Source organism: Eubalaena glacialis, chromosome 19 (assembly GCF_028564815.1).
Source record: "Eubalaena glacialis isolate mEubGla1 chromosome 19, mEubGla1.1.hap2.+ XY, whole genome shotgun sequence".
Classification (NCBI taxonomy): domain Eukaryota; kingdom Metazoa; phylum Chordata; class Mammalia; order Artiodactyla; family Balaenidae; genus Eubalaena; species Eubalaena glacialis.
In genome coordinates, this window is record NC_083734.1 from 10927057 (window position 1) to 10951289 (window position 24233).

Sequence of the window (24233 nt, forward strand, 5' to 3'; positions counted from 1 at the left end):
ACAGTGGCAGGGAGCCGGCCTGCGGGACGACAGGCCTTGGGGAGCTCCTGTGAGAGGGGCGGGTAGAGATGGGAGGCCAAGGGAGCCCCGTTCGTGCCTAGTTCAGAGGATGGGAGAAGAAAGTGAGAAAGGTCAGGCAAAGGGGGAATGCCTTGATGTCAGAAATGCTGGAGATTCCAGCGCCCAGAACTAGTCGTGGGCCCTGGAGCACGCTAGCATCTTGGGCGTGGGCGGTTTCTCCTTACTCCTCCGACAGCAACTCCACCCCCCAGGGATTGTAAAGGGGGTCCCTACTGGCTGTGACAGTGGTGAAGGAGGCCAGAGAGCTCGGCCGCCCGGAGAGACAAGACCCCTCCTGGCCCAGGGGACTCCAGGGAGACCAAAGCAGCTGTAAGGATGAGAAATTGAAGGAAAAAAAAGGAAGAATCAAAAAATAGGTCTCTCTCCAGATTTCCTAGTTCCCAAACCCAGGCACTCCCAAGTCTCTGGCTCTCGTCTACTTTATTTTTGTTCCTCTCAAATCCAGCTATCCAACGTGCCTCTTGGCTCCCGCTGTCTCTCCATGCAAGACCAGGCATCCACATCACCCTCCACCACCCCACCAAGTTCCTGTTCAACCGTACCTGGGCCCTGCCAGGAGCGAGGAAGTGGTCCTCTTCCTGTGGAGAGTTTGCCCTCTCCTCTTCCAGACCAGGGTGTTCGGTGGTGTTGGGGAGTCCACAGCCGTCGTCGTCAAGCACCAGGGGCTCAGACGCAGCCCTAGAGCTGCCCCACTGGGCCTTCTTCAGTCTGTGGAGACTTCAGACTTAGGAAAGAGGTGCCTGGAGGCCAGGCTTCCTGTCTCTCCATTCTTCACCTTTCTGCCCTGAAATACTTCCTGCTGGGACCCAGGAGTGTTGTCATCTGACTTCCAACTCTCCACTCCCAACTTTCTGCTCCCCTCAGACTGAAGTATTTTCAGTCCAGGGGCTCAAGAGGTGACCTCTAGCTCTGCACTATCCTCCAGTTGTATGGAGTGCTTTCCTGTCTTCAGTGACCTGGTTTCCACTCCTTTCGGCTCATGTGGCTCATCCCCCATCCCTTAGTTCCCTCCTCATTCCCATACTATAGAAATTTTGCTTCAATCTCACCAACACCGTGGCACATTCCCAAACAACCTCCAATTCCTTCAAAGCTCTCCACCTCTTCTTTAGTTCAAACCGTCCTGTCCCCCATACCCTGTTTGGCTCCCGGAGCCCAAATGTCTCTCCTTACTCATTGATGATTCTCTGTCGCCTCCTTAGATCCTCCAGGTGATACGTGACAGCCCTTACCCGGGCTGGGATGCCCCCAGATCCCTGCTGCATTCCCGCCAAATGTGGCCTCCTTCTCTTTCTTCTGCAGAGCACCTCAGGGGGTGGGAGCCCCTCGGGGGGGTACAGGCCAGGCTGGGAGCAACCAGTGGCTCTCTGTGCCAGAGAATGGGGAAAAGGAGCTAGAAGGCAGAACTGAGTCTCTCAGGGGAGCTGGGACTGAAATAGGGAGTCAGGGGTCTTGGGAAGCCCAGATCACAAAAACATAGCTGTGATCTGGAAAACATGGTGACTGATTCATAGGAGGGAGGGCCTGGTCAGTGCACTGGCTGGGGGACACCAGAGGGAAGGGGTAATAAGGAGAGCTGGGGATAGGATAGCAGTGGGTGCAATCTTAACCGAGAGGTGTCAAAGGGCAGAAAGTCTGTCATACCAGCAGGGGTGGGATGTACTGTTCCTCCATCCAAGTGGGGCTGTGAAGCACAAAAAGGGGGCTAAGTACAGAGAGAACACCCCCATCCATACTGTTTCTCTAACAACCTCTCCCAACCACCTATTTGGCATTAGGAGCTAAAATGTCCATCAGCTGGTGGGGCAATTATCCCCAGACTAAAGCTTATTGCTACCATAAGGCTTTATGGTGGTTTAAAATTGTAGAGCTTCCCCTCCCTACCTCCAGTTAATCCCCATTTTCTCCATTTCTACCCACCTGGGCCTTTGACTAAGGTTCTCCCAGAAGGTGTCTCCATAGCGCTGGGGCGTCAGTCTGAGGCTCCAGGAAGGCAAGCTGGGTGGTGGAGATCGGCTGACCACCCTGGAACACCTGAGGTGAGGACAAGGTAGGCTCAGGTCTGGCTCTTCCCTTACAGCATCTACTCACTCCAGGAATTTAGGAGTCTTATCTTACTACGGGACCATACAGCTGTCCAGGCTCCCTCAGGCCTTGTCCTCCCTTATCCATTTTAGCTGAGGAAGGTGGTGAGGCCTTTGATTTGAAAGGAGATTGGAGCTGGAGTGAGCATGGAGATGAGCAACTGTTTGAGCTTCAGATCTCGCTGAATCTCAAACGAGTACACCTCACAACCAGGGAACATCATATTGAGCAAGCAGGGCTGTCAAAGACGAAGGCCCCCACTACTCAAGTGATGCGACAGGTTCCTTTTAGTCAATGCAAGTATCCAGGAGAGCAGGGCCTCTGTTCACCCCTGCTTTATCTCCCCATCTCAGAAATACTAATATCCTTTAGGTAGGGAGGGGTGTGCAAAGCTGTTTGAGAACAGTTCTCATCACTCCTAAAGCCCCCAGACTGACTGATGTCTGCTCTCCTGCTCTCTAGAAGAGTGTCCTAGGGCTTCGTCTTCGGCACTTTATCTTCTTTATCTCCATTCCTCCTTAGGTGATCTCACCCAGGCCATGACTTTATTTATTATCATCTTTTTTAATTGAAGTATAATTGATTTACAATGCTGTGCCAATCTCTGCTGCACAGCAAAGTGACTCAGTTATACACATTCTCTTTTTTAAATATTCTTTTCCATTATGGTTTATCACAGGATATTGAATATAGTTCTCTGTGCTACACAGTAGGACCTTGTTGTTTCAGGCCATGATTTTAAACCACCAATGTGCTGATGACTCCCAAATCTGTATTTCTTGCTCTGGCTCCTCCCCTGGACTCCAGACTTGCAGGTTCAACTGCCTACTCAACATCTCCTCCCTCGCCTTCCCCATCTCGCTGAAAGGCACCCCAAATGCCCAGTTGCTAGAGCCAAAAATCTGGTATGCCTTACTTCCCTCACCTCCCATATCCAATCTATCAGCAAGTTCTGTGAGTTCTACATCTAAAATACACTAAAAAAAAGAAAAAAAACCCGATGGCGCAGTGGTTGAGAATCCGCCTGCCAATGCAGGGGACACGGGTTCGATCCCTGGTCCGGGAAGATCCCACATGCCCCGGAGAAACTAAGCTCGTGAGCCTAGAGCCCGTGCCTAGAGCCCGTGCTCCACAATGAGAGAAGCCACTGCAATGAGAAGCCTGCGTACCGCAACGAAGAGTAGCCCCCGCTCGCCACAACTAGAGAAAGCCCGTGCACAGCAACGAAGACCCAACACAGCCAAAAATAAATTTAAAAAAAAATCATTTTTTCTTTTGGCTGCCCCACACAGCTTGTGGGATCTCAGTTGCCCAACCAGGGATCAAACCCAGGCCCTTGGCAGTGAAAGCACGGAGTCCTAACCACTGGACTGCCCAGGAATTCCCCCATAAAATACACTCAAATTAGACTACTCCTCACTATTTCCACTCCCACCATCATATTCCAGCTCATCTTCTCCTCTCTGGACTACAGAGATAGCCTCCTCCTCCATTCCCTCCTTCCATCTGAATCCCTCAATAATCTATTCTGCACAGAATAATCTTTTTTTTAAAAATTTATTTATATTGGCTGCACCAGGTCTTAGTTGCAGCATGTGGGATCTTTAGTTGCGGCATGCATGCAGGATCTAGTTCCCCCACCAGGGATCGAAACCGGGCCCCCTGCATTGGGAGCACGGAGTCTTACCCACTGGACCACCAGGGAAGTCCCAAGAATAATCTTTAAAATGCTTATGTGAAATGATACATGGTTTAAGATTTGCTTCAATATAGTCTGAGTAGCAGGAGGCTGAATGGGTGTATCAATAAAAAGATTATCTATGTAATGATAATTACTGCAGCTGACTAAAAAGGATACTCCAGGTTCATGATTACTATTTTCTCTACTTCCGCAGTTGTTTGAAATTTTCCATAATAAAAAAGTTGAAGAAAAAAAAAAAAGTCTGCTTATGTCATTACCTTGCTTAGAACCTTTCTACTGTCCTTAGAATAAAATTCAAACTCTTTTCAATGGCCTATAAGATCCTATAGATCCTATATGATCTGGCCTCTGCCTGTCTGACTTTACTCCACTTTTCCCTTAATCATTAAGTTTCAGTTACGCTAACCTGCTTCCTGGTCCTAGAAGGTAGCAAGCTAGTTTCTTTCTTGGGCTTTTTTTTTTTTTTAAACCTACTATTCCTTCTTTTGCTCCCTGGTTCTTATCAGACTGGCTCCTTCTCATTTTTCAGATCTCAATTCAAACTCACTTCCTCCTCCTCTTCCACAATCACCCTATATAAACTTGTGTCTCCAAGACAGTCTGTTTTACATTATGTTGTACGTCTATTTTATTTTTCTTGTGTACTTATTACTATTTGAAATTATATTTATTTGTATGCACATTCTATCTCCTCCCCCTAGAATGTAAGCTCTATGAGCAGGACCCCTATGTTCTAATTGCTGAATTCCCAATGCCTAATATACAGTGCCTAAAACATTGTAGTGTTCAAAATCAATTTGCTGAATAAATTAATAAATCACCAATCCCCTGAGACCAGGCACCGAGCTTCTTGTTCCTTATTTCCTACTCCTCTTAGAGAAGAACCCAGGCATGCAATCTTCCTCCTCCCCACTGGGGGGGAGGACTCACTTGGCAAAAGGGATAAGGTTGTCTCCATCTTCCTGCGCTTGCATGACTGGACTGGACTGGGCTGGGCGGCTGGACTGAGTCTCCTCACTGGTGCTGGGGGGATAATGGAAAATGAATCATTCACTCATATAATGGCTGTAGGAATGAACCTGTAGCAGGTCTAGAAATTGGAAAGAGGATGTATGGGGCCAGAAAAAAAGAAAGAGAGCTGAAAAGGTATTTCAAGTACTGAACATTTCTATTAGCTGAATATACAAGTTCAAGATGGCAGACACAGGAAATGTGGATGTGGTAAAAGAGAAAAGAGAAAATAAATGTTCTGAAGCCAAACATACAGAGTAAGTGAAATTTACAGATGGCAGTGGAGTGAATTAACTGGCAACATGGGATAATGAAACGAAAAAGGGTGACAGGGGGACTAGATAGGGCAGAGGCATTTGGGGATAGTTGGTACAGAACTGGTGGCTGGGGTCAGTTAGAGAATTCAGGGTTGGTAAATAAACCAGGTATGAGGGGTTAATAAAAGGTTAAGTGTGGACAGAGTGGTCAGTTGGTGACAAGGAAGGAGGCGGCAGTTGGGAAAGTCTATAGGTGAAGAAGGTGAGCAGAGAGGTCAGTTACACAGAGCCAGAATTCGGGACAGCCAAAGGTGACCTGACAGCCACTGGGGGGTTGGCAGAAAAGGCAGATAAGAATGTTTGATGAGTTAGGAGAGTGACTGTAGGCAGCATAAATATCAGAAAATTGGAAACTGTTGCAGGTGAATAAGTATTTATCCAAAAGCAACTAAGGATGGGCTGAGAAAGGAGTTAGGCAAAGTGAAGAATGGAGAGAGGAGTATTTAGAGCAGAGGTGGCAAATGCCGTAGTTAAAATCTGGCTGAAAGGGCAGATGGGGTCAAATTGGATGTCTTGGGCCAGAGCAGGGGAAGCTGGACTAGGGGGCAGGTGGGAGCTGAGGGGCATTCAGACCTCAGGTAATTGGGTCTAGGTGGGTGACCCATATCTATGAGGAGAATGGGCCTAAGGAAGCTAGACAGAGGACTGGACACTTGGCCCGGGGGCAGCCAAGGCTGGGAGGGCAACCTGAGCCTGACAAGGCAGCTGAGGACCTGAGGGGTCCGGCTGGTCTGAGGAGTTGGCCAGAGCCTGGGGGTCTTGGGGGGGGTGGGTCCCTGCCCAGAGGGAAGGCCAGGCCTTAGTGGGATCAGGGGACCCTTGGCAGGTGGACTGGGGCGTGGGGAACAGCGAAGCCTGAAGGCACAATTGGGGGCCTGAGGAGTCGATGTGGCCCCCAGGTGGTGGGCCCGCGCCTGAAGGACTGCCTGAGGCCCGCGGGGGGCCAGGCTGGGTAGGCAGGGGTGGCCTGGGCCTGAGAAGGCACCCAAGCCTGAGGGGACGACCCGGGCCTGCGGGGCCTGTCGAACGTGAGGGCCAGGCAGGGACCCAGCGCTCGGGTGGCCGTGCCGCCGCCCACTGCCCTTGGCCACGGCACCTGAGGCAGCTGCGCGGCGAGTTCTAGAACTATACGCCGGGCGCGGAGGAGGAGTGAGGCGGCGTCGGGAGCTGAGGGTGGAGCCGGCCGGCGCCGCGCGCCTGGGGGCGGGGCCTGCGCCGAGCCACCTCCTGGGCGGGGCCCTGCAGGCGGGTCCGCCCCCTAAGCGCGCCTCCGACGGCGGTGACGTGCGCGGGTCCGGGTCCTGGGTCCCCTAGCGGGGTTGGCCTCCGCTTTTCCCGGCTCTTTGGGCGCTGGCCACTCTCCCGAGTGCCTGCGTCCTGCTCGCCCTCCCGTGTCCGCAGCTCGGTTCTCCCGTCTCCGCCCGGTGGGCCCCGCAGTCCTGGGGACATTGCCCCTTTAACAGCTGTCCGGGTCGCTGCCTAGCCCTTCTCGGGACGGCGCGCGCCCGCCCGCCCATCCGCGCGCGCGCGCCCGCCGATTCCCCCGCCCCTCGCTCCCGCCCCAGCTCGTGCTGCCCGGGCGGGCGCCGGCCGCTGGCGCCGCTACTGCTGCCGCCCCCGGGGCGCGAGTCCGCCGCCCGCCGCCCGGGGACCCGGCGAGGGGCGGGGGCAGCCCCGAACCGGCCCCGGATCGCCCCCGCTCCCGTCTCACGCTTCCCGGAAAGTTTGTCCCTTTGCACTCTGCCCCGCCGCTCCGGGAGCCCCGCCGCGACGAGGTGAGAGCTGTGGGAGAGGGGGGGTGAGGGAGGGGACGCCCGCGGAGGAATGTGCCGGGCTGGGGGGCGGGGAGCCGGGGTCCCGGTTTGCACCACCCGGCGGGGGCCGGCTGGCCGCGGGAGCCGGGATCATGTGCTATTTGTCCCGCGGAGGCGCAGAGAGGTGCCAGGCCCGGGGCGGCCGTCGGTTGGCTGGACCGGAGGACACTGTCCGCATGGCCGCCCAGAAAGGCCGGGACGGGGGCCTGTGTGAAAACTGCTGGGTGAGCAAGGTGCAGGTGGCCCTAGGCCCCCTTTCGGGTCGCTCGGCCTCGCCCCAGCCGCGGCTCCTCCCTGTACCCCACTGACCCATTACGCTGCATCAGCCGACCCCTGTACCTCTCTCCTGGTCCATTACCCCGCCATCCACCAGCAGTGCCACCTCATTCCCTGCCCCGTTAGCCACAACGGCGTTACAATTGCGTGTCTCCATCAGTGTCCTTTCCCTCCCGTGGTCAGGGTCTGGGGGTCAGGGCTGTTCTTCCTGAGACAGCCTCTGTGGTTTCAGCTACTCCCTTCCTGTCCTGGGACAGACCAGCCCTCTCACCCCTCCCATGCCCTGGCCAGAAAGGCTGGTGAGGTGAGGCCCAGCAGGACAGGGGTTTGAGGCCCTTTGGGGCCACAGAAGGGGGCTCAACATCTCTGATCTCTCTTCACAACCCTCCCACCCTGTTGTCCGTGGGTGTGGGCTGCTCAGCCTCTCCTCCAAGGGTGTGGGCACCGGATCACCCACATTCCTGGGCTCCAGCCTGGCACTTTCCCCAGGGCAGTGGATGCCATAGCACTAGCCCCAGGCTGGAGCTGGGACCTACCGGCTTCCTTTCCCTTCTCTCCCTCTTCAGGGAGACCCTACTGCTATCCTCCCTTCCCATAAACACAGGTATTCTAGATCCTCCAACAGAGGACCCTGGTGGTTGGTAGGATGGTTACAGGATGACCCCACCCTCTCCTGCCCATTGTCCTGGATCCTAAGGAGGAAGTGCTGGGGGCTGGTCAAGGGGTTCGGGGCTTATAGGCAGGCCCTGTGGATCCCAGTTCTGGGCTGTATCTCCAGCCATTGGACTTTGCCCATCAGCAGTCCCTCCCTCTGTGTGGAGGTTATGGACCCTAGGTGGGAGCTGGTTTCTACTTGTCCCTGGCTGACCCTGTGGGGGAATTTTAGGGCAGGTCTTATGTTTGGGATTTTCTCGCATCTTGTTTCTCTTCTGGGCTTCCAATTTGTGCTCTTCCCCTACCTGTTCAACATTTCTGTGTTTGCTGTCCTCTTGTGTGTCCCCTTCCTTTTCTTCCATTATTTCCTAAGTAGCATGAGCTCAGTCTTCTTGTCTCTCTCATTTTTTTTGGTGTTTGGGACTTTCTGCCTCTCCTCTCCCCGCTTCCCACCACTCTCAGTGTCTCTGCCCATGTGTCCCTCTCTCTGAATTGCTCTCTGTCCAGCTTCTTCCTCTCTTCTCTCTCTGAACGTTTAGTGCACTTGTGAGTGACGAGGAATAAAAATATCACCGTCCCTGCCCTTGGATTCACATTGCATTCGACCATTCCAGAGGAACAGCCATCCTCACCTTTCCTAACATTACTCCCACCCCTTGTCCTCCAACCCTGGAACCCCAGACACAGCTCTGGAGCCACGGGTGCCTCCTAACCACTCTTCCCCCGCAACCAGGGTTTCCCCTACAGCCCCAGCTGGCGTGGCCAGGCCCCCAGTGTAGGATGGGGCTCCTCCTACGAGGGCCGGTGACAGCCAGAACTGATACAGCCCCCCTGGTCTGGGGCCAGGACACCAGGTAACTCTGGGGTGACATCCCAGGTCCCTGCCTGCTGGGAAAAGGCTGGGGAGAGAGGCAGGAACACCTCCGGGAGTCCCTGAGGAGAGTGACATTGGGGAGGAAGGCCAAGGAAACAGAAACTGGGTCCTTGAGGGGCTGGGTAGCCGGGGAAGGGGGTGTGGAGAGACTGGTTCCTGGGAGAAGTTGGGAGGCAATGTCTGGGTCCCCCAGACATTGCCTCCCAATAGCTCTGACCTCCTCTTCTGTCTCTGTCCTCCAGCTGAGGAGGGTGGTAGTATCTGGAGCCATGGCTGGCGCCTCGGTGAAAGTGGCAGTGAGGGTTCGGCCCTTCAACGCCCGTGAGACCAGCCAGGATGCCAAGTGTGTAGTCAGCATGCAGGGCAGCACCACCTGTGAGTGAGTCCCAGGGGCCCGTCTGGGCACAGGCAGGGCAGCCCGGGCCCACTGTACGGGCCAGTCCTGCCGGGCCGAACCAGGAGGAGGGCTGTGCCGGGCACGGAGCAGGTGCTAATTGTAAGGAAGGAGGCTGGGACAGGCTGGCCTTTCCGTGCTCCCAGTCCCTGGGAGGGGGAATGTTGGCCTGGAGCCCTCCATTGCCCAATCCAGGGAGGCAGCCGGGAGGGGGGCGGGTCCTGGGAAGCCAAAATTAGCCTTGGTGGCTGGAGGGGGTGGGGAGTATTAAAGGGGAGAGATGAACTAGGATAGAGGTGGGGAGTGGGATGCCCGGCTTCTGAGGGCTTGTGGGGAGTTGGCAGCGGTTGGGAGTACCTGACCTTGGCCTTCGTCCCTTTGCTTTCTCAGCCATCATCAATCCCAAACAGAGCAAGGATGCCCCCAAAAGCTTCACTTTCGATTACTCCTACTGGTCACACACTTCGGTGAGGTTGTTAGGTTGGGGGAAGAGCTAAGCAAAGAGGGATGGGGGATTCAGGTTCTGGGGAGGGGGCATTGCTGGGAAATAGGACTTCCAGGGAATTGGTTGGGAGGACCAGGACACTTGGGTGGGGGTGGGTAGGACCCTGAACTTGTGACTAGGACCAAGATGGGGGAGGCAGAATCGCTGGGATAATTTAGGGCTGGCAGGAGACTAGATAGGATCCTCAGGGATGATTAGGACCGTGATGGGGGTGGGGGCACACAAGATCTTTGGGCACCTAGATACCAAGGACAAAGTCATCTAGGGTTCCTGCTGTCTTTCTTGCCCCCCTTCCACCTAGGCCGAGGACCCCCAGTTTGCATCTCAGCAACAGGTGTATCGGGATATTGGAGAAGAGATGCTGCTCCATGCCTTTGAAGGCTACAACGTGTGCATCTTTGCCTATGGGCAGACGGGAGCTGGGAAATCCTACACTATGATGGGGCGGCAGGAGCCAGGGCAGCAGGGCATTGTGCCCCAGGTACACTCGGGGCCTGGCAGGGTGGCCAGGGCTGAAGCATCTTCAGCTGACCCTAGGGGAGTAGGCTGGGTTCTAAGCGTTGTGGAGCAGAGACCTGGCTCTCTGAGGTTGTTAGTAGTAGGGAAGGTGATGGGGGATGAGGTTGGGTCCAACCTGGACATCAGGGCCAAGAAGGCTCAGTGAGAACAGCCACACCTTTGGCGGCAGAGCGCCCAGGGTTGGAACCTTGTTTCTACCACTTACTGCTATCTTACCTTGTCTCGTAATTACTTGTGAGTGTAGTTCCCATGTAGGCTTGTGTACCGTAGTCAAGGTGTTTACTGTAGGAAAAGCCAGTTGTGGATAACTGAGAGTTGACCACAATCTCCCTGACTGCAGCATAGTGACCTTGCATACAGGCTCCGGGTTTGCGTTTTGGCTCACTGAATACTAGCCTGTGACCCTGGGCAAGTGTGAACCTCTCAGAGGTTGCTTTCCCATCTGTAAAATGGGAACGATCCCATCCCTCCCTTGAGGCTGTGGTAAGGGTTAAACAGGGTCACTTGAGACCTGGCCTGGCCTGGGTGCTGGGCGCCACAGGTGTGCCATGAACAGCAGCATCTTTGTGCTTCTCTGTGTCCCCCTCCAGCTCTGTGAGGACCTCTTCTCTCGTGTTAGTAAGAACCAGAGCGCTCAGCTATCCTATTCTGTGGAGGTAAGCCCAGGTCTTGGGAGGGGGCTGGGAGGGGAGCCACAGTGTCCCCTGGGTAGGGAGGAGGTGAGCAGGGCGATTAAGACAAGTGCAGTCTCTGGAGTCAGGCAGCCTGGGATCTACTCTAGGCTTTACCAGTTAGTAACTGTGGCTTTGGGCAAACGATTTCTCTCTCGGCTCCTGAGTGTGTTTATCTGAAATGATAATGATCAGGGGTCCCCTCCTAGGGTTGTTGGAAGGCTCAGTGAGCTTGCACGTGTAAAATGCTTAGCAACACATAGTAAACACTCAGTGGAGGTTACCTGTATTGTATCCAGTGGAGTCCAGGTTAAGTTTCACATTGGGTATGGTTGTTAGCTTTTTTACTTTTTAAAAAAATTTATTTATTTATTATTTATCTTTGGCTGTATTGGGTCTTTGTTGCTGAGCGTGGCTTTCTCTAGTTGCATCGAGCGGGAGCTATTCTTCGTTGCGGTGCACGGGCTTCTCGTTGCGGTGGCTTCTCTTGTTGAGGAGCTCGGGCTCTAGGCATGCGGGCTTCAGTAGTTGTGGCTCATGGGCTCCAGAGCGCAGGCTCAGTAGTTGTGGCACACGGGCTTAGTTGCTCCGCGGCATGTGGGATCTTCCTGGACCCGGGCTTAGAACCTGTGTCCCCTGCATTGGCAGGCGGATTCTTAACCACTGCGCCGCCAGGGAAGCCCAGCTTTATTACTTTTTATTTGCTTCTCCCACTCAGGTGAGCTACATGGAAATCTACTGTGAGAGGGTACGAGACCTCTTGAACCCCAAGAGTCGGGGCTCTCTGAGGGTCCGAGAGCACCCCATCCTGGGCCCCTACGTGCAGGACCTGTCTAAATTGGCTGTGACTTCTTACGCAGACATTGCTGACCTCATGGACTGTGGAAATAAAGCGCGGTGAGGCAGGCTGATGGGGCGGAGAGCAAGGGAGCCGGGGTTAGGAAGATGAGGGGCCGGACCCACTGACCATTCCTTCCCCCCCCGCCCCACCCCCAGGACTGTGGCCGCCACCAACATGAATGAGACCAGCAGCCGTTCCCACGCCGTCTTCACCATTGTCTTCACACAGCGCTGCCACGATCAGCTCACTGGACTGGACTCAGAGAAAGTAGGACCCCCCCCCCGCCCCTGCCGCTGCAACCCCATCCCACCTGGTAACAGAGACAGAGATGTGATCCGCGGGCCTTGCATCCTCCCTCCCTGTCCAGGCTTGGTTGAGTGCCTCCTCTGAGCTTCCACAGCCCCCAGTGCTTCCCCTATCAGATCAGTGGGATAGTCTCCTTTTGCATGTTTGTTCTTCTAGCTAGGCTCCTTGGGGCAGGTCTTGGAGCCCACTCTGTGCCTTGTCCCGGCACACAGTGGGCATGTGAATATCCGTGATTGAATAAATGAAGAAACGGACAAGTAACCAAACCCTCATTGTCATTTTATGTATCCCCCTTCTGTCCCCCACTCCTGGCTTTCTCCATCCCTTGCCAACTGCCTAGCCCCCTTGCTGGGTGTTCCCTTGATATGCCTGCCCCGCACTGACCCAGTCACCTCCTGTCTCTTTCCTCTGACCCAGGTCAGTAAGATCAGCTTGGTGGACCTTGCTGGCAGTGAGCGGGCTGACTCCTCAGGGGCCCGGGGCATGCGCCTGAAGGTGAGGCACTTGGGAGGGTCGGACAGGGCAGTGTTGGGGGCTGTGTGCAGTGGTCTCAAATCATAACCTGGGACTCTGGCTGTGGGGGGAGCGGGGGAAGGGGGTCGGAGTGGGAGAAGAAGGCCTCATTCCCCACGTTCCTCTTGCCAGGAAGGCGCCAACATCAATAAGTCCCTGACTACTCTAGGGAAGGTGATCTCGGCCCTTGCGGATATGGTAAGACCTGGGCGTGGGAAGAGAAGGGGCTCTGGGAAAGCGGACAAAGCGGGTGGCCCACCGTAACCCCCTTCCCCCTTCCGTCCCTCAGCAATCAAAGAAGCGGAAGTCGGATTTTATCCCTTACAGGGACTCTGTGCTCACCTGGCTGCTCAAGGAGAATCTGGGTGAGGGGCTTCTCCTCTCTGTCTCTCTCTGCCGACCCTGCCACCAGTCCTGCCAACCTCCTTTTGATACCAGTCCCATTGACACCCCTGGAACCTCAAATCCTCCAGTGGTCCATTGACTCTCCCTCTGATCCCAAGGGGCATCCTTTGAAGGTGTCCTATGCTGAGATCAAGGCCACACCCTCCCTGCCAAGCCAAGGGCCTCACTGACTTGGCTACCCATGACTGCTCTCTGACTCACACCCACCTTTGACTTCATCCTCCTCCCACTGATCTCTGACTGTCCCACAGATGTCTGATGTCTCCCTGACCTCACGCCCACTTCCTCTGACCACCAGATTTCACGATTAGCTCCACAACTCTTAGCTTTACCCTACCTTGGACAGTGACCTTATTGGACCCCTGCCTGAGCAATGAGGCCCCCCTGACCCTGTGACCCAGTCTGACTTTTCTTAGGACCCTGCCCAGCTCAAGCTTTCTCCTCCTTTCCATTCATAGGTGGGAATTCACGCACAGCAATGATTGCGGCCCTGAGCCCCGCGGATATCAATTACGAGGAGACTCTTAGCACCCTCAGGTGGGGCTCTAGTAGGGGTGGGGCGGGACATGAAAAGTGCCAGGAGCTCAGCGGCTGGTAGCTCAGGACCCTCCCCATGAGTTAGGGTTGACCCTCAGCTCTACTGCACTATGATGAAACCTGGGAGGGAGAGGGAATCGGGCAGCAGACCAATGTCACCCGTGTCTAGGCCTCACCGGTCCCGCTCCTCCCTCCTCATCCAGGTACGCTGACCGCACCAAGCAGATTCGCTGCAATGCCATCATCAACGAGGACCCTAATGCCCGGCTGATCCGGGAGCTGCAGGAGGAGGTGGCCCGGCTGCGGGAACTGCTGATGGCCCAGGGGCTCTCCACCTCTGCCCTGGGAGGTGGGACTCCGGGAGGGGCAGCTCAGGGAGGCTCCTTGGCCCAGCTCATCCCTCCTCATTTGCCTTTGCCCAGGCCTGGGACCAGGGAGGGACCACTGCCAAGAAAGCCCAGCAAGTGCCCCTTGACTTAGATGCAGATGTGGAGAGGGGACAGGTCACGCCTTTAGGTGTTACAGAGCTGGGAGGGACTGATCCTCCTGGGGAGAGGCAGGCAGGATTCAGAGGGACCTTGACAGGCTCCTGGAACTACTGAAACGACAGGAGCAGGAGTAAATGGCAAGTCATGCGTTTATGGTTTAAACAGTAAGTCATTAAGAATAGGCTGCTGGGCACCTGCCTTGACAGAAGTTCTTGTGAAACGCTGGGAATTAAATTGACCGTAAGCTTAATAATAGTCAACAGCAGACTAATTTCTGAAACGTAAGGCTCAGCCTCCTTACTGTGAAATGGCGTCTGTATTAGAGAATCTCTGATCCGTGTTGCCTGTGTCTGGTGTGGACTCTGCATTCAGTCTTGGGGTCCATCCCATTGAGGAGTTAGGGTGCTAAGGGGCACGGTGGGGAGAATAAGAGTTCTTGGGAAGAGAAGGTAGACACGATGTTTGCCTCTGCACATTTGAAGGGTAGTCTTGCAAAAGAAAAAGCAGTGTAGTCTTTCTCATCCCAGAGGGCAGAACTAGAAACAGAGCTACATGTAACATGGGGCAGATTTCAGTTCAACACAGCTAAGAACTTTCTGATGGTACGAGTCATCCTACAATGGAAGGAACTGGCTACCTTTTTCAGTAGTGAGCTTTCCATCCCTGGAGGGGAACAAGCAGAGACTTGGTGTCCATTTGTCAAGGCTGCAGTAGAAGGGCTCTCTACTTTGTGGAGGTGGACCATGGGTCTTCTGCAGTCCTTCCAGGCTGGTCCCCTGTGAGACCTTCCCTGTTTCCGATCAGTTCCATCTTTCCTTGGCCTCCTTCTTTTACCTTCTTCTCCCTCCTAGGCCTGAAGGTGGATGAGGGGAGTCCCGGAGGTGCTCTGCCAGCTGTATCGTCTCCCTCTGCCCCAGCTTCGCCCTCGTCCCCTGCAGCACACAACGGGGAGCTGGAGCCATCGTTCTCCCCCAATGCTGAGCCCCAGATTGGGCCTGAGGAGGCCATGGAGAGACTGCAGGTGGGAAGCTGGAGCTGGCAAGGGGTGGGACTCTGGGGGCTGCTGGGAAGCACCCCTTGGGAGGTGCTTGTCCCAGACTGTCCTGATCCCTGCCTGTCTTGTGCCCCCAGGAGACAGAGAAGATTATAGCTGAGCTGAATGAGACCTGGGAGGAGAAGCTACGTAAGACGGAGGCCTTGAGGATGGAGAGGTGTGAGGATGGGGCCGACAGCTGGAGCCCTGGAGGGAGCGGGGTGGGGAGGAAAGGTCAGGCCCTGCAGGGAATGGGTTCATGGGTACCGATGACAAGACCAATATTTGCCTCTCCTTTGCCTACAGAGAAGCGTTGCTGGCTGAGATGGGGGTGGCTGTCCGGGAAGATGGGGGAACCGTGGGCGTCTTCTCTCCGAAGAAGGTGAGTGAGGAGGCCTCGGAGACTCTGGATGCTGAAAGAAGAGGGTTGGGGTAGCAGGGTCATGAGTTCTAACTCTGATCTCGGGTCTCTGAATTGTCCCTCCATCATCTCTGTCCCCACTCCTGCTCCCTCTTCTCTGTGTTGTCCGGCCATCTCTGTCTTCTCCCTCCATCTAGGGACCACAGGATGCCAGGGTCCCTGCCCTTAGGGGGATTTCAAGAGCTGCTTAGAATCTAGGTATTTATAAACAGAAGCCCACACACGTGTGTGTATGAGTTCATGCGTAGAATGTATCTCTGGATTCATAAGAAACTGGTTATGGCGGTTACCCCAGGGGGAAGGGAGAGGACCTGGGAGATGGCAGGTTGGTTGGGATAGCGACTTGTCCACCGTGTGCTCTTTTGTATCCTTTGGATTTTGTAACCTGTGTATGTGTTAGCTATTCAAAAACAAACAAAAACAAAAAAACCTGAAAAGTACGTTTCGAAAGGATAACTTGGGAAGACAAGACTGTAAAAGGAATAGGAGAAGAGTAAGCACTAACCTGTAGGATGTTGATTGTAAACGCAGTGAGAGGTTTTTTTTTTTTTTTTTTTTTTTTAAACTGTTAAGCTCTTCAGAATTCTTTTTTTTTTTTTTTTAATTGGTGAGTGACTATCTGTTTATTTATTTTATTTATTATTTTTGGCTGTGTTGGGTCTTTGTTTCTGTGCGAGGGCTTTCTCCAGTTGCGGCAAGTGGGGGCCACTCTTCATCGCGGTGCGCGGGCCTCTCATTATCGCGGCCTCTCTTGTTGCGGAGCACAGGCTCCAGACGCGCAGGCTCAGTAGTTGTGGCTCACGGGCCTAGTTGCTCCGCGGCATGTGTGATCTTCCCAGACCAGGGCTCGAACCCGTGTTCCCTGCATTGGCAGGCAGATTCTCAACCACTGCGCCACCAGGGAAGCCCCAGCGAGAGGTTTAAAGATGGAAGCGTCAGTGCAGCCTGGAGATGTATGGAAACTGGTTTCCTGGAGAAGGTGGTTTGGAAAGTGGAGCCTAAAAGATGGACAGGGGGGTGGGGGTGGTAGAGAGGAGCAGAGAGAACATCGGGCCGAGCAAATGTGGGGTATTGTCGGCTGAGTGGGGCGCACCAGCACCTGTCATGTGCCCGCTGTGTAGTAGGTGCTCAGTAAGGCTTTGTGGAGAGGAAGGAAGGAAAGAAGCAGGGCAGGAATGATCAGGCTCAGTTGGAGGCAGGAATGGTATTCAAAACCTTTAGCAACCAGCACAGCACAGGGACCAACCAGTCAGAGTGGACGCTGGCTTCCGACGGCCAGCACAGCTGTAGCGGTGCACACTGGTGAAGCGGTGATGCAGAGGCCAGTTTGGGCAAAGCAGGAACTTCCAGTCCCAGCCCTGGAATGGAGCCAGCCACGCCTGTCAGGGCCGTGGTACGAAGCATCATAGGATCAGGCTCTAAGTGAGATACACCTCTTCCAGGCAGTGGGTTACTGGAAGGAGACCCCTCCGATTTTCATACGGACAAGGCGTCTGGGTGACTGAGCAAGCAGGGACCATTGAACAGGGATCCAGACAGAGGAGAGGGGTTTGCCTGGCCTGAGGCACAGCCAGGGGCGAGAGAGCTGTCGGTGGGTGATTGAGGGTGGCAGGCAGGGCTGAGGGGTCAGGTCCGGGGCTGGGCACCCAGGGCTTTGGGATCCCCCAGAGGCGCACATCTGGGAGGAGGGACTGCAGGGGGCTCTCAGCGTGGCTTGCCAGCCACCTGGGGGTGCCAGGTACCTGTGGAGCTTCTGCCACAGCTGCAGGGCTAGGGAAAGGTAGAAAGGGATGGACAGACTGATGGATGGGTTTTTCTTTCCTGGAGAGGTTCACACTGTGCAGGGTGCCACCTGCTAGAGCTTGGGACCAACAGGAGGGGCTTTTGTTTTGTTTTGTTCTTAGTTGTTCTTGTAAAGGTGGCACGCCCCACAGGGAACGTTTACTTCTTACAGTGAGGTGAAAAGGAAATCTCTTTCCTTCCCACCCTTGGGTTCCCCTCCCAGAAGCGAGTCCTGTTGCTGGCTCCTGATGTGTTCTTCTAGAGGTAGTCTCTGCACATACAGGCGTGTGTTATAATCATCCATGTACGCACGCACACATCGCCCCTCTTTGCCATGGTGCTGGTTCCATACTTGACATGTTACTTTTTCACATAACAGTGTATCGCAGTTCTGTCCGTTTTTTTTTTTCCCCACAGTGTCAGAATATTCTATTGTATAGACGTAGGATAATTTTTTTTAACCAGCTTCTAACTGATGGACATTTAGGTCGTTTCCCATTCTTTGATACTATAAACAATGTTACAGAAGATAGTCTTACTAATAGTCTGCTGTCTGTAGAACAGATTCCTAGAAGTGGAGATTTGGGGTCCACCAGTAGCCAGGTGAAACTTTGATCTCTTTTGCCAGCGTGCCTCCAGAGATTGTAACCATGCCCACTTATACTCCCAAGAGCAGCATACAAGAGAGCCCGTGTTCCCTCATCCTCTTCAACTTTTTCATCTTTGCCCATCTGATTGGTAAAAAAAAAGTGTCTTAGGGGAGGTAACTTCTGCATTTTCTCCAGATGGCGAGAATGAACCCATTCTGATAAGTTTAAAAGTCATGTGGATTTCAGAGAGAAAGCTGTTAGACTCACAGGAGAAGCGGGTTTGGTGGGGGTGACTCCAACCTAGGAAAGGTCGAGTGGAGAATTGGGTCCTTGGGGCAAAAGCTCCAGTTTGTCCCAGAGAGAGCCAAGGGCCTTAGGGAAAGCCCCTTCTTTTCTGAGACCTCACCACCAGGCCTAAGGACTTCCTAAGTCAGTAATTTTCAAACCTGGCCCGGAGCTTCCTTCACAGGGAATGGGGAGGGGGGAGCAGGACTGGACTACGGGTCCCCTGCCCCCACCTCGGCCTGAGCGGCTCTCTGCTTATCTGCTTGACGTGTTAGGCTTCTAAGGCTTCTAGGTAAGGTTTCCTGTGAACAAAGGGTTCCAGGGCTGAATAAAGATTGAAAAGCACTGCCCTAAATCATGTCCCCTCTCCCGAGGGATAGATCGCTTTCTGCTTCCAGGACCCATCCATGTTTGCCATTCCCAAGCAGGCCTGACACTGCAGTGTCGGGAGGGGCGTGGTCATCCCTCAGGAGAAGAGGAAGTGTTGCAGAGTCGTCGTTGGAGGGGCCGACACAGATATACCACGCATCCACCGTGGACATAGCCTTGGGCTTCCTGTTCAGGGGGCTCCCAGAGAACTATGGGGCCTTGACTGCTGGCTGTCTTCCCCTACACCCTGTGCTCCCCTGCCTCCATGCCTTTGCTCAGACTCCTCTTTCACCTGGAACCCTCTTCCTTCTTCATGTCCACGTCCTCCTCATCATCAGAGACCAGCTCCCACACTGCCTTTTCCATGAAGCTCCCCTGACCCCCATGAGCTCCCATTGGTCTTCATTTTATTCATTTTTGTGTATGAGCCCCTCCCAGGATACAGTGGGATGAATGAATGAATGAATGAATGAGCTAAGTGAGGGCGTGAAAAGTTCAGGAAGTCTGTTATGAGGCATGTGTCTCTCACCTGCAATGGTGTTTCCATGCCAAGTCTTATCTCCCCAAGTTGACTCTGATTTCCTGACTGATGGGGCAGCAGCCTCTGGGTGTGACTCATCTCTGTGTCCTGCCGGGCACCTCAGTGGGGTCTTGCACATAGAAAGGCCACGGTATATCCTTGCAGAACAGAGGCAGGGGATCTTGTGTTCGGGTGGAAGGCTTGGGAAAGCTTTGTGGAAGAAGTGGCATTTGAGACGCACCGTGAGGGACGGGAAGTGAATGATTTTGACAGGTGGGGATGGGGGTGGGGCCAGGAGGGAGGCTGTTCCAGGCGAGAGGATGGGCAGGGATGAGCCCGGCTTTTTGGAGTGAGTGCTCAGAGTACACTGGGTGCGAGCACAGAAGGGGAGAGGGGGCCCCGGAAAGGGGCTTGGATAAGTGGGCTGGGGCCCTGCTGTGGAGGAGGCCCAGGAGTACCGGCATAAAAAGCAGACTCAGGTCAGGCAGGCATGCGGTGCATGGGCTCGAGAGGTCTGAGCAGTCCCCTCTCGTACCCTCCCAAAGTGGCAAGATACATTTTGAGGGAAGAAGTGATGAGGCCTGGGGCCAGAGGGAGTACAGGGAAAGCAGAGAGAGGGCAGGAAGCTTCTAAGGTTTCGGGTCAGGGAGACTGGTGTGTCCAGGTACCTCTGAAGAAATGGGGCCTGGGGAGGGGCTAGAAGGGTGAGGGCATCTTGTGTGCGAGGAGAGGGTGGGTCAGGCTGCCCCGAAGGCATTGGGGTAAGTGGGAGCAGGAGGTGGGAGAGCTCGCCCTCCGAGGGAGGGGGAGGGGCGCAGCGGGGAGCCTGCAGGGATGTCTGCGAAGCGCCTTCCCTCCCTCTTGGCTGCACCCCTGGCGGCTCTCCCCTGACTGCCGCCCCCTCCCCACCAGACTCCACACCTGGTGAACCTGAACGAAGACCCCCTGATGTCTGAATGTCTGCTCTACCACATCAAAGATGGTGTCACCAGGTAGCGTTTGCTCGGGGCCCCTGGGGCAGCCTCTCCTTTTAGGGTGTGGTTGCAGAGGGAGGGCCACGCTGGCGACTCCCTTCTCTAGTGATCTCCTGGGGACGCCCCAGGTCTCAGGACAGCTCCACTGCAGCCCTGTTAGCTCCAGGCTTCCTGAGAACTTGCTGAGCCTGCCTCCACCCACCGCTTTGGTGTGGGTGACACCCCTCCTGGGACCAAACCAACCCAGCGCTGGCAGGGATAGGTCCTGATCTACTGGGGCAGAGAGTGGGTGGGAGCTTGGACTGCTGCGTTCTTGGCCCCCAGCACCACTGCCTGGGCATCGCTTAGTGGGACCTTCCCTTGGGGTGGGAGAGAGAAGGGAAACATAACCCTGGCCCCATGCTGTTGAGGGCAGTGCCCACGTGACAGGTAACTTCACTGGCTAATGCTAATGAACCCCTGGGGCTCAGCGCCTCCAAGGTCACCTCCTGGAGTTAAAGGGGTGAGGGTGCTCCTTCCTCTCCCGGCACAGGCTGTTCAGCTGTCCTTGGTGATCATCACGGGAAGGATGCAGGAACCCAGGCTGAGGGCACCCACCCCACTCCAGGTTCCCTTTCCCCTTTGCAGTGAGGATGTGGGCTTTGGAGCCAGGCAGATCTGGGCTCACATCCCAGCTTCACCACTGCCGGGCTGCATGACCTTGGGCAAATTACTTGCCTCTCTGAGCCTCAGCTTCCTCATGTGTGAAATGGGAATAAGTATACTCAGCTTACTGAGTTGGTTGAACTTGTGTTCAGAAGGGGCTTGGTGTATGTATGACTGGCACATGCTCAGAACATGTTGGCTGTTGCGTCCCCAGGGTCGGCCAGGTCGATGTGGACATCAAGCTGACCGGGCAGTTCATTAGGGAGCAACACTGTCTGTTCCGGAGCATCCCTCAGCCGGACGGAGAAGGTAATGGCTAAGGGGGCGAGACTGGGGTGACTCGACAAGGAGAGAGACAGGTCCCTCACTGAATACAGAGCCCTGGCTCGGGCGCTGGGAGTGCAGCCGCCGCGTGAGAGGATGTGTCCTCACCCTGAGAGGGGCTTTGAACTCCTGGTCAGCAGTGCGGGCCCTGCTATCTGCACCTGCCCTCAGGGCGCAGACACTTATTATGAGCTGGGAGTGGTGAGGGTCCCCAAGGCAGAAACAGAAGACTGTGGCTTCAGAGGGTGAGGTTTTGGGAAGAGGAGATCCTGCCCTCTTCCTTAATTTTTTAGCCTCAAATAGCACCCTGGTCATTTTTTATGAAAACCTGTAGGTTTTTCAGTGGGATATCTGAATTTATCTCTGAAAACCTGATTATCTACGTAGCTATGACTACAAAAGTTTCAGGCAGTTAGTCAGCCCATGTCTCCCTTTGGTTCCAGGACTTTCAGAGGTTTTTAGCTGTTTTTGGCCACAGCAGCAAAAGCTTTTAGGAATCACAAGCCCTCAGGGTGTAGGTAGTAGTCTGTCTGACAGGTAACAAAACAATGCCCGTGGTTAAGTACCACTTAGGGCATATTCTGAGGTCACTGTTTTGTTCTGGTTCAGTCTTTTTTTTTTTTTTTAATATTTATTTATTTATTTGGTTGCGTCAGGTCTTAGTTGTGGCAGGTGGGCTCCTTAGTTGCGGCTCGAGGGCTCCTTTAGTTGTGGCTCGCCGGCTCCTTAGTTGCGGCACATGGGCTCCTTAGTTGTGGCAGGCAAGCTTCTTAGTTGTGGCTCAAGCGCTCCTTTAGTTGTGGCTCGCCAGCTCCTTAGTTGTGGCATGCGAACTCTTAGTTGCGGCATGTGGGATCTAGTTCCTGGACCAGGGATCGAACCCGGGTCCACTGCATTGGGAGCGTGGAGTCTTAACCACTGCGCCACCAGGGAAGTCCAGGTCATTTTTTTTTTTAATGGACTGATTTGGGTTCAGTTGTGCCCAAGTGAAGTCAAGCTCTGGGAAGTGAGTCGGGCAGGGAGGCTGGCCGTGTCACACCTGAGGTCTCCCTCACCTGGAGCCCGTGCTATGTGCCTCAGGTCTGATGCTTCTGGGGGACAGGAGACAGGGCACCCGTGGTCAGCGTGTGTTTTAAAATAAGAAAAGATGCTCTCGTGTGGCCTGCAGCTCAGGTTGAAGACCTGCCCAGTGGACTTCATTTCCAGTTTCTGGTCAGTGGATTAACACAGTTGTTCTGGTCTCGTTCAAGTCCTTAGTGGCAGCAAATGCTTCCGGCCCTGTGGGCTGCGAGCTATTGAATCTGTTCAGCCCAGTGAGTTATTGCCGAGTTCCTGTTCTGCGGTTCCCTCAAGCCACGTGCTGGGGTGATACCAAAACCACACAAGGCCTGTGGAGGCAGCCCACCCTCGGGAGCTCAGGGTGTGTTTGGGGAGGTGACAGGCCCCAATAGGTTACGTCACAGTGAAAGCAGCAGATGGGTCTGTGCCCCAAATGATGGGGGCTCTATAAAGGGTTAGTCCATTTGGGCCTTTAAGATTTAATACTTGACCAAAGACGCCTAGAAGAGCAGGCAGCACGGATAGAGGTGTGAACACAGAAGAATAGTTATTACTTACCAGCTACTTTGTGCCTTTGCATTTTCGCACGCAGCTCACAGGTGAGGGAGCTGAGGTTCCCAGGGGTTAGGGAATTTGCCCGAGACTACACAGCTAGAAGATAGCAGAACTGGATTGGGACGCAGCATGGCAGGCTCTAGGGCCTGTGCTGTGAGTCCTGGGCTGCCTCGGTTCAGATCGCTGTGGGTTCGTGTGGGTTCTCACCTGGCCCCATTTCCCTCCATAACAACTATCCCCGCCCAACCCTGACTTTAGATTACTTGCTCAATTACTTGTTTATCATCTTTCTTATCAAGTGGAAGTGATCTCTGTAAGAGCAGGCATTTTGGTTTTTATCTCTCCTGTATTTCCAGGACCTAAAATAGTGCCTGGCATATTATAGGGGTGCAATATATTTGTGGAATGGATGGATGAATTTGGGGCGTGGTGGGAAATAGGGGCAGGGATAGACTGGTACCCTTATAGCCACCTCATCCTCTTCTCTGCCACCTTCTTCCATTGCTGGTCACCGACGTGGTGATGCTTTAGCTCTTTCTGACATCTTCTTCTCCATCGTTTCTGCCCCTTCATCCAAGTTTCCCTTTGAGCATCAGCTCAGGAGTTACCACTTTCCCATAATCATTTCCAGTCCTCTGCCCCTAAGCCGAGTTACTCTTTGCTATTTTTGTACTCCTACAGCGTCCGTAGGCTCGTCTCTGCCTTACGTTACCATTCATTCTGGTTTCTCTGTTCCTTGTAAGGTAAATAAGAACTCTCTTTCCTACATCACTTTATTTGAGCCTTTCAGCCACTCTGTAAAGAAAGATTTTGTTATCCCATTTTATAGCTCACAGAAATCGGGTGACTTGCTTAATGTCCCTCAGCTAAGGAGTCATAGAGTTTGGGTCTTTGGAATACGGGGGCCCCTCTGTGACAACGGGGCACTGGTCCTCAAGGACAGGGAAGTGCCTCAGGCATCCTCGTGTCCCAGCAAGCAGCAGGCTTGGTGATTTGTACAAGGAGCACCTTGAGAGATGTTTGGGTTGGGTTGACTTTATCTTCTCCCGTGAAGATAGTGATCTTGACTGAAGATAGTTGACTGTGGCTTAAGAAGATCCGTTAGGTAGCAGTGTGCAAGATGCATCAGACAGAAGTGGGGCTAGGAGCCTGCTGGAGGAATCCAGACCTGGCCAGTAGCAGTGTTGTTTGGGAAGGAAGGAGTGGTCATCTGGAAGGCAGAAATGACAGGGCTTGCCGACCAGCTGGACCTGAGAGACCACGCCCTCTGAGAATTCCGGGCTTGCTAAGCCGCTGCTGGGGAGGATGGCAGAGGGTGAGAAGGGAGCCCCCGCAGAGGCTCCTGGGAACTGTAGCTGGGGCTCTAACCCTCCTTCTGCTCTTCCTTTCCCGTGCTGCCTGCCACCAGAGGGGCCATGGCACCCCTGACAGGTACTGGGTGGTGGGACTGGGGGTGTATGTGTGTTTTGGGGGGAATGCAGGGTGGGAATCTGTGACCATACCCCTCCTCCCCCAGGGTCTGATCGCTCCCTCTTCTCTCTCCCTGCCTCAGTGGTGGTCACCCTGGAGCCTTGTGAAGGAGCCGAGACCTACGTCAACGGGAAGCTTGTGACTGAGCCCGTGGTGCTGAAGTCAGGTAGAGGAGGGGGCAGTGAGGGTCCTGGGCCCTGGCTGTGCAAGAAA

The 24233-nt window shown here is 54.4% G+C and overlaps 2 protein-coding genes across 5 annotated transcripts in view; one reads left to right on the forward strand and one right to left on the reverse strand.

Annotated features, from left to right (window-relative positions):
- On the reverse strand, positions 1-7456 carry INCA1 (inhibitor of CDK, cyclin A1 interacting protein 1). 3 transcript variants are annotated; one of them, XM_061176293.1, is made up of 7 exons: positions 7350-7456; positions 4799-4891; positions 2002-2115; positions 1726-1765; positions 1255-1448; positions 624-789; positions 1-388 (listed from the first exon to the last, which is right to left on the reverse strand). In XM_061176293.1, exons 2-7 carry the CDS (start codon positions 4840-4842, stop codon positions 242-244), a joined length of 705 nt encoding a protein of 234 aa, XP_061032276.1. In that variant the 5' UTR covers positions 4843-4891; positions 7350-7456; the 3' UTR covers positions 1-241. The 3 variants fall into 3 exon arrangements, with proteins under 3 accessions (XP_061032276.1, XP_061032275.1, XP_061032277.1); XM_061176292.1 differs by having other exon boundaries at positions 7369-7452; XM_061176294.1 differs by lacking the exon at positions 7350-7456 and adding an exon at positions 6293-6651.
- The window catches only part of KIF1C (kinesin family member 1C), a 22203-nt gene continuing 4734 nt past the window's right edge, over positions 6765-24233 (forward strand). Inside the window, exons 1-20 of one of the 2 annotated variants that reach the window (XM_061176291.1) lie at positions 6765-6971; positions 7131-7234; positions 8674-8794; positions 9057-9189; positions 9599-9675; positions 10015-10194; positions 10823-10888; positions 11622-11800; positions 11900-12011; positions 12468-12545; positions 12696-12761; positions 12853-12928; positions 13427-13505; positions 13709-13854; positions 14845-15014; positions 15125-15204; positions 15333-15408; positions 19906-19985; positions 20827-20921; positions 24103-24186. In XM_061176291.1, coding sequence (XP_061032274.1) covers positions 9084-9189; positions 9599-9675; positions 10015-10194; positions 10823-10888; positions 11622-11800; positions 11900-12011; positions 12468-12545; positions 12696-12761; positions 12853-12928; positions 13427-13505; positions 13709-13854; positions 14845-15014; positions 15125-15204; positions 15333-15408; positions 19906-19985; positions 20827-20921; positions 24103-24186 — 1750 coding nt within the window. In that variant the 5' untranslated portion in view covers positions 6765-6971; positions 7131-7234; positions 8674-8794; positions 9057-9083. The remainder of the gene's footprint in view (positions 6972-7130; positions 7235-8673; positions 8795-9056; positions 9190-9598; positions 9676-10014; positions 10195-10822; positions 10889-11621; positions 11801-11899; positions 12012-12467; positions 12546-12695; positions 12762-12852; positions 12929-13426; positions 13506-13708; positions 13855-14844; positions 15015-15124; positions 15205-15332; positions 15409-19905; positions 19986-20826; positions 20922-24102; positions 24187-24233) is intronic. The other variant, XM_061176290.1, reaches the window with a different exon arrangement.